The 12,415-nt window shown below is 47.0% G+C and overlaps 1 protein-coding gene across 1 annotated transcript in view; it reads left to right on the plus strand.

Moving 5' to 3' along the window:
- COL27A1 (collagen type XXVII alpha 1 chain) overlaps window positions 1-12,415 on the plus strand; it is a gene marked incomplete at its 5' end in the record, with an annotated part of 159,089 nt that overhangs the window by 133,449 nt on the left and 13,225 nt on the right. Inside the window, 8 exons of the mRNA XM_082009004.1 lie at window positions 2,686-2,739; window positions 2,859-2,966; window positions 4,462-4,515; window positions 4,807-4,860; window positions 9,575-9,631; window positions 9,790-9,843; window positions 10,815-10,868; window positions 12,299-12,352. Of these exons, the coding sequence (XP_081865130.1) occupies window positions 2,686-2,739; window positions 2,859-2,966; window positions 4,462-4,515; window positions 4,807-4,860; window positions 9,575-9,631; window positions 9,790-9,843; window positions 10,815-10,868; window positions 12,299-12,352 (489 nt within the window). The remainder of the gene's footprint in view (window positions 1-2,685; window positions 2,740-2,858; window positions 2,967-4,461; window positions 4,516-4,806; window positions 4,861-9,574; window positions 9,632-9,789; window positions 9,844-10,814; window positions 10,869-12,298; window positions 12,353-12,415) is intronic.

Below are 12,415 nucleotides of genomic sequence, written 5' to 3' on the forward strand. Positions count from 1 at the left end.
GGAAACCAGAGGAAGTTGAGACCTTGTTTGAATATGGCAGAGTCTTCTATGGATCAAGTTGATTTTTGTCGAGCAGGGTCGGACTGTCAAAGTTGGGTTTATGTTTTGTTTTTTTCCCCTCTCCCAGATGACTCCAACCCTATATCTGTACTTGATGATTGTGGATACAAGCATGAACTTGAATTGCTGGCACATTTTAGGAGCAGTGTGGAAACTTTGTTTCTCAGATGGGAAGATTTAAGGCCTGTGTTCTTGAAAAGCAAAGACAATTCCCCGCACAGGCTAGAAGCAAGTTTCAGTCATTGCTTCCACGGGAGATGTATCCAGATGGGGGGAACCAGGCTGTACTTCAAATTCTTCTGAAGTAGCTGTGAGATCCTCGTGACCTCCCCTGTGAACGGGGTCCACCCCCCCTGCACAGTGGTAAAAGAGTAGAGCTCATCCATGCACTGGTGTCTGCATTTTGTACAGTCAGTGTAATGCACCCTCATCCTGGGCATGGAACCCCAACATGGAAGTATTTGTTTCAAGAGCTGTTACAGCACAGCAATTCGGGAGCACATCTGAGTGTGCAAAATGACTCTGCTGGAGAAGATCAAGGGCTTGGCCATCACTGGGGCCAGGAACAGATTTAGCTTAAAACGGGCTTTCTCCCATTTGCAAGAAACATCTATTGCCTGTGCTTCCAAAAGATCTTAGTATATAGTTCATGGAGACTGATGGAAAAACACTATGCAACTAATTAGAAATCTCAGTTGTGTCTTTATTCGTTCACATCTTGTTTTGACAGTAAACGTTTGTGAGTGATTCCACTATTCACTCTCCAAATTTTCAAGCCACTAAGCATCACAATATTGCTGCAGAACAGGGTCTGTGAGCGTCATTGCTGCTTCACCACACGCAACACGACCGACACGTGAGGAAGTTGAGGGACCTGGTACGAGGTCCAGTGGTGAGCTAGCTGCACAGCTGGATGGGGATGGCCATTTCCCAGGCTGACGCTTTCATTAGTGAGGATTTCTCTGTACTCCTGTCGAAAGTGTAAATCACGTGGGTGACGCTTGGAGACTTGGCACCCACAATTCATCGTGTGTTGCAGCTGCTCAGCCTCTGTGGGAAAATAATTCCAAAAGTGATCTCTTGGAAAGTTGCAGCAAAAAATAGCAAACAAAAATCCTGAGCAGTATGAAAGAGACAACAGAACAGGACTTAGGTACTCCTCGGCAGGGACCTGTCCTTTGTGAAGCTCTAATAGAGTTGGCAAGGTGGGCTCTCGAAGTGTTTGACTGAGGTAAAATGGAGCTATTACCTTTGCAGAAGTGAAGAACTGCCGCAATTCTTTAGGGCTAGAATAAGTCCGAATTGCTCCTTTGTGGTAAGAGCAGGCACTCACGAGGCCCATGTTTCAGCTCAGAGTGAAACCCCCCGATACAGCTAGCTTTATAAGTTGCTTTTGTTTAGCTGAGACTGCAACGATGGTGAAGATTATACCTTCTTAACTGGGAGGCGGGAGAGCAGAGGGAGAGATGCCGTGCTGGTGTGTAGATGCTGTTGAAAAGTTTGTGCAATTGCCAAAAAGCATGAGTTATTTTCTTCAGTGATGCTTTTGCTTCTTTCTGTCAAATCCCAAACATGTTGTCTGCCTTTCAGCCAACGGGGTCAAACACTGAAAAAACGAACTCCCTGGGCTCCCTAAGGAGAATGTACTATACTTAGTTGCTCATCACAGCTAATTTCTGCTGCGTGCGTGCAAGGAGGGGTGGCAGGTTCTGCAGCCTGCGAGGCACCCATGTTGGGTGCACAAAGCAGGTCAGCCTCTCATTGCTGTGGCTCCCGCCTGAAGCTTTGCATCCTACTGCATTTCTAGTTGCCTGATCGATATATTGTGCTTTCCCTGTGCTGTGCGTTGCAGTAATAATAATACAAACTGAGGGAATGTTTTTGCACTGTGAGCAGAAAGCTGTGCAGGTAGACAGAAAATTAAACCACTGCCTGTTTTTACAAGGTAAAAATAAGAGCTGCTTGTTGAGGCAATGGTTCCACTGCCAGTATCCTAAAACCATGTAAAAAGTATTGATATCCAATTCCGTGCCATAGTTGATGGTGAAAGATACAACTCTGTCCATAAAGCAGCGGCACACAGATGGCAGCTCTGTCTGCAGACCAGAGGAAACATGTTGTGGGGGCCAGGGTAAATGTTTTTTCCACATTTCAACCCTTTTTGTAGCAGTGGCTGTGTAGGTACAATTTTTCCGTTCAGGGGGTGCTGCCTTCAAGGAGTGCTTCTGAGATCCCTTTTTTGCATCCTTGAGGACAGATGGATACATCAGATGGCAGTTTTCCATCACCTGCCTGTCTTTGACATGTGATCTGGAGATTAAAAATATCACCTTTCAGCCATGTTGCCCTATAGTCACCCAGGCGCAGAGATTTTTCTACCTTTAAGCAATGAGGTTTCCTTCTCCTCCATGTGTTGGAGCAGCTCAAGGACAAACTCAGCCATACTCCGGCTGTGGTACCTGTGTATCGTAGACTTCCTAGACTCCTTGTTGGCTCCCATGGGAATAGGATAGGATGGGAGAGGATGCTGTCAGGGTTGAGTATACCAGGGAAGTGGCCTGGGAGTGGCTGGTTGGGGTGGGACTTCTTTGCTTTCCCGTTCCAACCCTCTTTTTGCTCTCCTAGGGACCAGAAGGGAAACCAGGAAAACAGGGGGAAAAGGGCAAGCCTGGCCAGAAGGTAGGAACGTCTCCCAGTGACAATGTCTCCTCCTCTGGATCTCCCTTTCTTTGCTTATCTTCGATTTATCTGTAGAAGCAGTTTTGGCCTACATTAATGTCGGCGCTTTTGTTCTGCAGGGCAGCAAGGGCTACCAGGGGCAGCTCGGCGAGACAGGATCTCCAGGGAAGGAGGGGCCAAAGGGGAACCAAGGCCCTAAAGGATCCCGAGGTACCCTGGGACCTATGGTGAGAAGAGCTCTGCGAATGCTCGAACACAACACGCAGAAACATGACTAGCAGTGGTGGGCACAGGCCAGAGTGAAGCAGAGAGCCCAACAGAGGCTTCAGAGCACAGAAAGTGGAATTACGTTAGATGGGTTTAATTGACCAAACCAGCTTAACACTTGCTCTGAGCAGCACAGGAGAGACTCCACAGTGGTGGTTGTGTTGGTGCCCCGTGAACCCAGCTCACGCTGCATCATGACAGTTCTTCGCAACTCCCCAGATGGGTTTAAATATTGGGGAATTTTCTTGAGAAGGAAGTGAGCTGATAAGCTATTTTTTGCTAAGATCTTTCCCTTTGAGACTGCACACTCATGGCAAGAGCTGCTTCCAAGTCAAACTGTGTTGTTATAAGGAACTCTCCCTTGGACTTCTGCCCTGTTTCTACACCCACTCTTGATCTACTTATTTAAAACACTTGCAGCAAGAAGAAAGACAGCATGGGAAAGGGTTTGAGTTGGGGATTGAAGGTGAGGCTTTCAGAGAGAACAACAATAGTATGGTGGAGAGGGAAGAAAGTTAATTTGCTTTAGGCACATGAGACAAATGCATTGGGACAGCAGTGGTAAGTAAGAAGTATCTCCTCATGCCTTGCAGGCTGGTAAGGAAACTTCTTGTACTATATTTGGTAGAACTTAGTGAAAAAAGCAGGAGTTATTTATGAACCAGGAATCATGGTGATGTTTCAGGACAGTAGCAAATGAGTGATGGAGTAATGGTTCCGCTGATAGTGTTTTCCCACACTAAAAATTATGGCCTCACCATATATCCTTGATTCATGTTCTTTGGCAAAGCCTCCATGGATTATTTCACAACGAGGCAAAGCAATAACTGAGCAGCAGCCTATTGGACTGAACACATCTCTGTCTTGTGGAAAGGACCTTCTTCCACACTGAACGGGATTAGATGGGAAGTTTGCAATTCACTTTAATCTGATGATCTGATTTTAAACCCTTTTGTTCAGTCTGCTAAAGATGCAATAAACAGCTCTTGCAGTGCCTTCATCACAACCCAGAAAACTCCTTTATTGGCCTCAGAACCCACATCAAAAGGTTTCCTCCCAACAGTTTAGGATTAGGTCATGCATGAGAATGATCTCGCTGGTGGACTTCCTAGCACAAAGCTAGTTTGGATATGAAGATGTCCAGAAGGGCAGATGAAGAGCGCACACTATGCAGCCATTTCTGGTATCAAATCTGAATGAGGTGGGGAACCTCTTTGCTACAGGCTGGCAAAGACATAAAATGGACTCCTTAGCATTACTCTCCATGTGTAAGAGGTTAAAGCCAAGCAAGAGCATTTCAGATGGCTGCAGCAAAGCTCACCAGTGGCCAGGAGTACAAGTGGCCGCACTCCCATGTGGTGCTGAGCTTTGCTTTTCATAGCCCAGTGCATCCTCTTCTTGTCAGGTAATACCCAGAGGCTACTCTCATGGTGCTTTCTGTGCTTGCCTCTCCAGGGTGCTCCAGGAAGGATGGGTGCTCAAGGGGAACCTGGCTTAAAAGGTTACCAGGTGAGGACTTTATTTTCATCCTCCAACTTCTGTCTGTTCTCAGATGCAACAAAACTGCCACTCCAGGATGCAAAATTGTTCTTAAATTATGATTTGTTTCTGATCTCGACTTCAGTTTAGTTCTTTCTCTAGTCTCCATCTGCACCACCATGACTTCTCCAGATGGATTTGGTTCATCTCTGCCATGACTCATGTGTCCCTCCAAAGCTGGGATGCACAACACAGGGCTTGTGAAGTCTGGCAGGAAACCAGGGAGGACCTTCAGTCAAACAGCTCTTTCCTGTCTCACAGGGACATGCAGGACCACCGGGGCCAATTGGACCACCAGGGCCAACGGGGGAAAAGGTAAGCTGGCAGAGTTTGGCCATCTTGTCTTCCATCAGCATGGAAGCTGAGCTGACGTAGAGACGATTGCCCCACTGCCATAACACCCATGCGTCTGCGCCAGAGGTGCCTCGTCTTACGGCACAGCCACCTACGTAGCTCCTGCTGCAGCTTTACTTCTGCAAATCAGCGCTGGGACAGCCGTGCCCCTAGCACATGCTTTCCAGACACCACGTGCCCTTGTGCCAGTGGCTGAGCCAGCCGGCATGTGTTCCGGGGACACGTTTTTCCTGCATCCGCAGAAATTCTGCTGAATCCCCAAGCCAAAAGAAACGGGGCTAGTAGCTTTCTGTGATCAAGCCAGAATAACACCCTGCACAACTAGCTGATCTTCAGCAAGCTGCCCACCTGTGCTTAAATCAGCCGATAGCATGTTGTAAGCAAGGCAGAATTGGTCTCCTCTCCATCACCCTTGCTCCAATTTCCTCATCGCCTGCCACCCTCTTACCTCACTTTGTCCCCCCACCCCTCGGCGAGCCCCCTTGCCGCAGCCGGCCTGAGTCAGAGCCCTCTTTCCGCGGTGGCTTTCCCCTTGTGTTTTTCCCCTTTTGCTGAGTCAGCATGGCCGTAACCAGTTCGGGCTGGCGAAGTGACTCATGCTTTAATGGTTTCCTGTCGGCGGAGCTGGCAGCTCCGCGCGCCGAGGACCGCCCAGCCGGCACTGGCTGTTCTCGCAGTGCCGCTGGAGCCCCTCACGTGCCTTCAGTAGCGGCAGCGATGCTCCCTCACTCGGTGTGGGGAGGGAAGTGGTGGAAATGGGGACCGGTCGGTCATGGCATCCCCATGAAGAGGACTCTTTTGAACATGCATGAACTCTTTTCGCTCATTTTTCACTCCCGATCGCCAAGAGAGCTTTCGGCTTTCCCTCTGATTGCAGCTGTACCTGTGCAAGCAGGAGCTTCATAGCTTAGAAAAGGAGTTCGTGGGACAGACAGCCCGAGGGCTTGTCTCTGCTGGACCTGAATGTGTCCCTTCAGCTCAGGCTCCTGGGTGTCGGGACACGCTGTTCTCGCTGCTCTCTGTGCTTGCCTGGAGACTCCTTGTGCAGGTGGCCGGGAGGCAGTGGGGCAGGGTGGACTGTTGTCTTCCGCTAACATATTCGCAATGCCTGAGAAATTTTGCCTTTGGGATGAACAATGGTCATACTGCTTTTTCTCTTGGTGTCTGCTGCTGAAACACATCCATGGAGGAACAGCTGGTGACGTTCCTGCTGCTCCTCATCTCCATCGCTGCCTTGCTGCATTTCCTCTCCACCCCCAGCCTTTCTAATGCTTTCTCACAGGTTTCTCGCCGTCCCACTGTTGCAACTTGAGCATCCTGGCAAAAAGCCATTGGCCTTACAGCAGAAGGAGTAAGAGATGTGCAGATATGTACCTCTGTTGTTTAAATGCAGCCGTTGTTTTATTTTAAAACGTTGAAAGTTGCCATCTTCTTGAAAGCTCCCATCATTTCAGTAGTGAATGCTTCCCAAATTATTAATCTGAAGTGCTCAGTGAATCGCTCTCCCCTTCACCAACAAAATATTCTTCTGCAAATGGACGCTAGAAGAGCAATCCCTCAGAGATAACATGGACCTTGTGTCATCAGAGCATAGCAATGCTGACGATAAAATGAATTCTACATGCGACTATCCAAGCTGAAGCCTGACAAAGACACCAAAGTGTCTAATGCATCCTGCTGGGAACAGTCAGATCTGTTCATGATCATTGACAGCCGGATCTCACTCGTGTCTTCCTGGAAGGTCAGCGGGTCTGCTGGCACCTTGCTGGGGAGCAGCTCCGGATGAACGAGGAGAGCACAGTATCACGTGCTGAGCCACCAGCACCATTTCCCGCAGCATCCAGGTGCTCCACAAAGTCTCACATCTAAGTTCTCTTATACATCCTTCCTTCTTATCGCCTAAGAGTTGCCAGGATTCCAGCCTAAGGAGAGACAGATTCTTTCCCTCCAGACATCTGTAACCTTACACATGCATGCAAACATGAAAATGGAAGCCTGAATCTGAGAAATTAAGAGAAAACTAAAAATGAACCGTGACTGCTCTGCGAGCTTTAAACAACGTGGTAAGCCTAGCTGTGCTGAAGGAAGGTCTCCCCTTTTCCAGAGAGGAAAGCGGCTCAGTGAGAGGCATTATTGTGGAATCCAGCTCCCTTCTGCCATACCAGCCAGCTACTCCGCTGCATTTAATACGTTTACAGCTCCTCAAAGAGGCCTTGCTCAGAGCAGACGCCTGCGCTTGGCAGCTGCTTAAAGCAGTCCAGATGGAATCCTTTTAAAAATTACAAACTGGTGTATCTCACTTTGGGACAGGAGCCAACAACAACAAGCCTTCCCTTATTCTCCATGCATTTTCCATTTGTATCCCAACATGTTTACTTTGCTGCCCTTTACTCTAACTTTTTTTCACTGCAACTTTCCGAAGAATTAGCACAGACCTTTCATCTCCCTCTTGAGCAGCTGAGGCATCAGGAAGTCCTGGAGGAGCTCAGTCTCGCAGTCCTAGAGCTGACCAGGCTGCAGGATTTTCTCAGTTAGAAGAAAAAAGACAAGGTAGGAATTAGGCTCAAGGGGACACAAAGCCACAACTCAGTCTTGGGATGAAAGTGTGAGTCTTGATGCTCTTCAAGGGTCCCCAGAGTTATGAGCTTTCTTTAAGTTCATCACGCTTGTCTCAGCTCCCAAATGGCAAGGTGTTCACATCCTGTTTGGGAAGAAGCAATCAGTGCCAGGACTTCTGCATAGTAACAAGTATACTGGGATTTTTTCCCTGAGAGTTGAGAAACGGTGGCTTTGTTTCCCTTCTACCCTACATTCCTTTGATAGTGGCTAGAAAGCAAACCAGTTGCCAGGTATTCTGCTGCTGACTTCAACCAGCAAGTTCAGTAGCACTGGAAACTGTTGGCAGAGCCTGTTAGGCATTACTTTTCTTTCTCTCTACTCTGCCACCCAAATTTCTCCATCCATATTGCTCAGTACTATATCCTTAAGCCATCCTGGCACAGTTTCTCCCTATATATTTCTTCTACCATGATACCTCCCCAAAACCCCAGACAAGTATGCTGGAGTACTCCACCCAGCACACGAACTCTTAAGGACGGTGTAACTATAACCCGTGAGTATATATGAAATCCTGGCAACATTCATCCAACACATGTCGCAGCAGCAGAGAAAGAAAATGCCACTGTCATCAAGCATGTAATGGAGAAAGATGCACTGAGCTCTTTGCTACCCATTCAGGTTAACTGCAAGAGATTTTGCCAAACCTTGAGCCTCGTTCTACCAAGCTGTAAATGTCAATGCTGGTGCTCAGCCCGTGAGAAGTCAGTGTGGGTCTGACTTCAGTCAGAAGTCTCTCAGCAGCAGCACAGCCCTGATTGCAAGCCATGACCCAGTTCCTACAGAACAGAATCTATTGGCTCAACTCTCTGAGTTTTTTAACTGAGGGTTATTCATTGCTCCAGGTGTGTCATTACCAAACATCACATACAAGCAAAGCACCCCAAATGCCTTCTCCCAGAGGCAGGATCACTGAGAAATTGCCTAAGCACCCTTACTATCACCAGCTGCAACTCAAACAGAAGATGGGAGTAGCCCAGAGAGAAAGTCAAAGACAGTTGTAAATACACCAAAAAGGGCTGATGCAACCACTGAGAATTACAGAAGTCTGTGGAAAACTTGGCTCTACATAGCTGTGGAGATTTGGATGTTCAAGGCTCTAGGAGCACCTCAAGCACTCCAAACACAGCAGCTCCGCTGTGCCAGAACCCCCCAGACTTCCCATCTCCAGTAGCTGCAACATCAAAGGAGCTCTGAGACATGTTCATCCTAAGGAGCCAGAATGCCAAAGACTCAGTGATATGAAGCCAAAAACTGGAGGAGCTGGAATGTAGCTCTCTTCTATGGGGAGCAAAGAAACAGCCGTCTCTGAGCTAGACTCCAGAGAAAATAGGACACCACGACCCTGAGTGATTTATACAACAGAATTAAAAAAGATAGTGTCTGTGTTAAGTCTTGAGGGATCTCTGTGGATGTTTTAGAGAGACCTCAGTTATAAATAATCCGGGTGATGTTATCTACCAGCCAAACCATGAGCTCTGAGCTCTTGCAGTGGAGCATCCCATCAACGAGTGGAGCTGCTCACGCAGCGAGTGTGTAAGGGGCTGACCCTTTCACCTGATCAATTGTAAGACAAGCTCACGATGGTGGCACATGACCAGGGAGCCCATCCAGACCACCCTTGTTCCCATGACAGCCCAGGCAGCACTCAATGACAGTGGGGAAATGCTTGATTAAAGAGGTTGGTTTGACTGTCGGCAATAGAATTCAGAGGCAGGGAACTATTTCCCATGTTGTCGTAATTACATGCTTCTTGCTTAGTTTTAGGAATTGTTGAAAATAACCGTTTGCACCTGGTGCCTTTGGGAGGACAGTTAGACCAGGCAGGTTCAACCATCAAAGAAACCAGGAAAGCGATGCAAAGAGTCAGTGTACTCCAGGTTGTGAAACAAACAAACAAACAAAAAATTGTTTAGGCTTTCTTTAGATGAAAAGTTAATAAATTCAACAGAGACCTAGACTTAGGGGCCCATGATATGGGAGGGCTGGATCGGGTCAGTACAGAAGCATCTGCCATATAATCTGCTGTCTATATTAACACTAGCATTTTTATTCACAGGGAGAACAAGGTGATGACGGGAAGGTAGAAGGCCCACAGGGACCACCTGGAGACAGAGTAAGATCTTAAATCTCTTTTTTATTCAACCCTGGGCTGATTTTTGCAAGGGGATTAGTTGGGTTTTTTCCTTTCTTGTAGAATATGCACAAGCCATTGAGATATTGCAGATGACAAGTTGCTTATATCCACCTTAAGTTTTTGCTGTGTTGTTTTAGGGCCCTGTTGGTGACAGAGGTGATCGAGGGGAGCCTGGAGACCCTGGCTATCCTGTGAGTCTTATTCCAAATAGATGATTCAGAAGTGTTTGTCTTAGGGAAGTGCTTCCAATATGCATCAGCTCACAGAAGGACTACCCTTTGCCCAGTAGTCACGATTCATAACCCACAGTTGTCCCTTGTCAACCACAGCACATGGCTGTGTTTCAAACCGGGAGTAATTCAGATATCTTTACCTAAAGTGGTAAAAAATTTTGCTGAAGGCAAATACAGGTCCTGCAGGTCAGCATCTCACAATGCCATGCACCTGCCTGAGCACACTAGACTGAAAGAATGAGCAGGACCATCTCATTAGAGGTATTTGTGATTATCAAGGAAATACCCTGGGGAAGATGTGTACAAGAGAGGTCATGTCAATGCTGGACAAAATTCAAGCCTGATGTGCCCATGGCTGTAGATTCTTTCATGGGAAGTTCTCTGTTAACTTGGAGGTTTGGAAATTTCCAAAATCTTATCAGGATATCTCTTAAAAGCAAGACCAGGGTTATGAATTACTCCCTTGTGCTCCTGATGCCCACTTTGTGGGACAGCTGATTGGTGATGATCTGCAAAGGGTCTGTGGACTATGTCTTACCTCCATCCAAAAGCAGCTGATCGGAGCAACCCATTACGGTAACGTACAGAAGAGTTTAAATTCTCCAGGGTAGCGGTGCTGCTGCCTTATGTTGTACGACAGCAGTCTCCAACTGTTCACTTACATTAGTGCTGTGTGTATTTAGGGATGCATCAGAAAGCCTTCTTTACTGCTTAGATGGTGATTAGCAGTTCCTCTTAACTATTTCTTTCCAATGCATATCCATGGGAGCAGGTACACTACCCGCAAGCTTCAACGTTTCTATGTTAGCAGAATGCAGATAGGTATATCTTCTCCTGCCCCATACAGCATGTTGCATCCATTTTTGTTTCCCATTGCCGCAAAAGTACCCCAGAACGAACACATGTTCCCTCTCTGTTTTTTATTTAAGGGTCAAGAAGGCCTTGACGGAGAAAGAGGAAAACCTGGACAGCAAGGCTTACCTGTAAGAGATGCTGCTTTATTGTAAGCTACCCAATGTCACGGGCATGTGAAAAACAGATGCAAAAGGAAGGAAGGTGGGAAGGGCTGCAGTAAGGAATGTGTGGTGAGCTGTGCAGTGCAACGTGTGCATTTCCATAAGCCCGGCCTACAGAACAGGCATTTTGAGTCACATGTTGAGACTAATAAATGGGTGACTGAACAGGGAGCACTCCCAGAAGCCTGTCTCCAAAACTGTCTTTTCTGAACGATTCAAGAGGGTTGAGAAATCTTAGGAGATGGGCAGTAGGAGATGACAATGACAGTGGAAGGGTCTGCTTGGAAATGATGCATTTGGCATGCCGCTGGTGAGAGCTGGTCCAGCGTGTGGCAAGACCATATTATTCTGCCTGCAAAGGTGTTTCCTCTCAAACCAGTGCATTTATGAAAGACTAAATTAAATCCAAATTTAAGGGAAGGACTTTTTATTCCCTTGCTATATACAGCAGCATTTAATTTGTATATGTGACTATTGCAACTGTGAGTGCAGCAGCACATTAAATGTAGTTTCTATTGGGAAATAGAGTTGAATCAATACCCATTCTTTGTGGGCTGCTGGGAAGAAAAACAGATTCTATTTTGGGGTAAAATCTTAGTGGTCTGTCATACGGCCTAGAAATGGGTAGAGCTGCTGCATTCCCCAGTGGATGTAGTTTATTCTGAGGGATGGTAGACCCTCAGATGTCATTGTTTCACGTGGAAGCAGGAGGTTTGGATTGTCTTTAATAAAGAAACGTTAGAAATATGTGGCTCAGAAACAAGCTGAAGAAGGAGAGCTCTGCAGGTGTGTACCATTTCTTTGATATTAGTACAAAAATTGTCCCTGACACAAATACACACAAAAAAAACCTGGATGGCCAGAAGAAGAGATGGAGATGTGTGTGATGGGGAAGAGACCCGTAAAAGAGTAGTGAAATATCTCTCTGCTTTACTCCTCCATAAGTAGCTCTCTAATAACTGACATGCAGGCAAAACCAAGGAAAGGGCTGCAGCGTGCAAAAGGGAGGTAGTACCAACACCGAAGATGTAGTCGGTGTATAAACTACTCATTCTGCACTTAGCTTCTGCAGTACCTTTCTCAAAACAGGCTCCTTCCTGCCCACTTCTCAGCACTGTTTTCTAGGCATCACCTGGAATGTAGTGAATGATTTCCACGAACACAAACACCACCCGAGTGAGGGGGTAGCGTTGCTTCTTCTCCAGTTGACACTCTGTTAAATGCTCTCTGGAGAGCTCCTTTTTCCCCAGGAGGCCTGTCTGAGCACAGGCTGTTCCCCTGAATTGTTTCCATACGGTCAGCGTTGTTAGGGCACAAAAAATGCTGTTCTTTGTACTTCATGCAAGATACTGCCAGAAGAGAATTTCAAGCAGATTTTTCTTGCTAATGTTTTTTAGGGGGATCCTGGACCACCAGGCCAGCCAGGAGCAAAGGGATCCAAAGGTGATGTGGTAGGTTTCAGCAGGGTGGATTAATAGTGTCCCAACTTTAAAGAAACTGTTTAATTAAGAGGA

This window comes from Phaethon aethereus (genome assembly GCF_964289735.1).
Source record: "Phaethon aethereus genome assembly, chromosome: 20".
Taxonomy (NCBI): Eukaryota; Metazoa; Chordata; class Aves; order Phaethontiformes; family Phaethontidae; genus Phaethon; species Phaethon aethereus.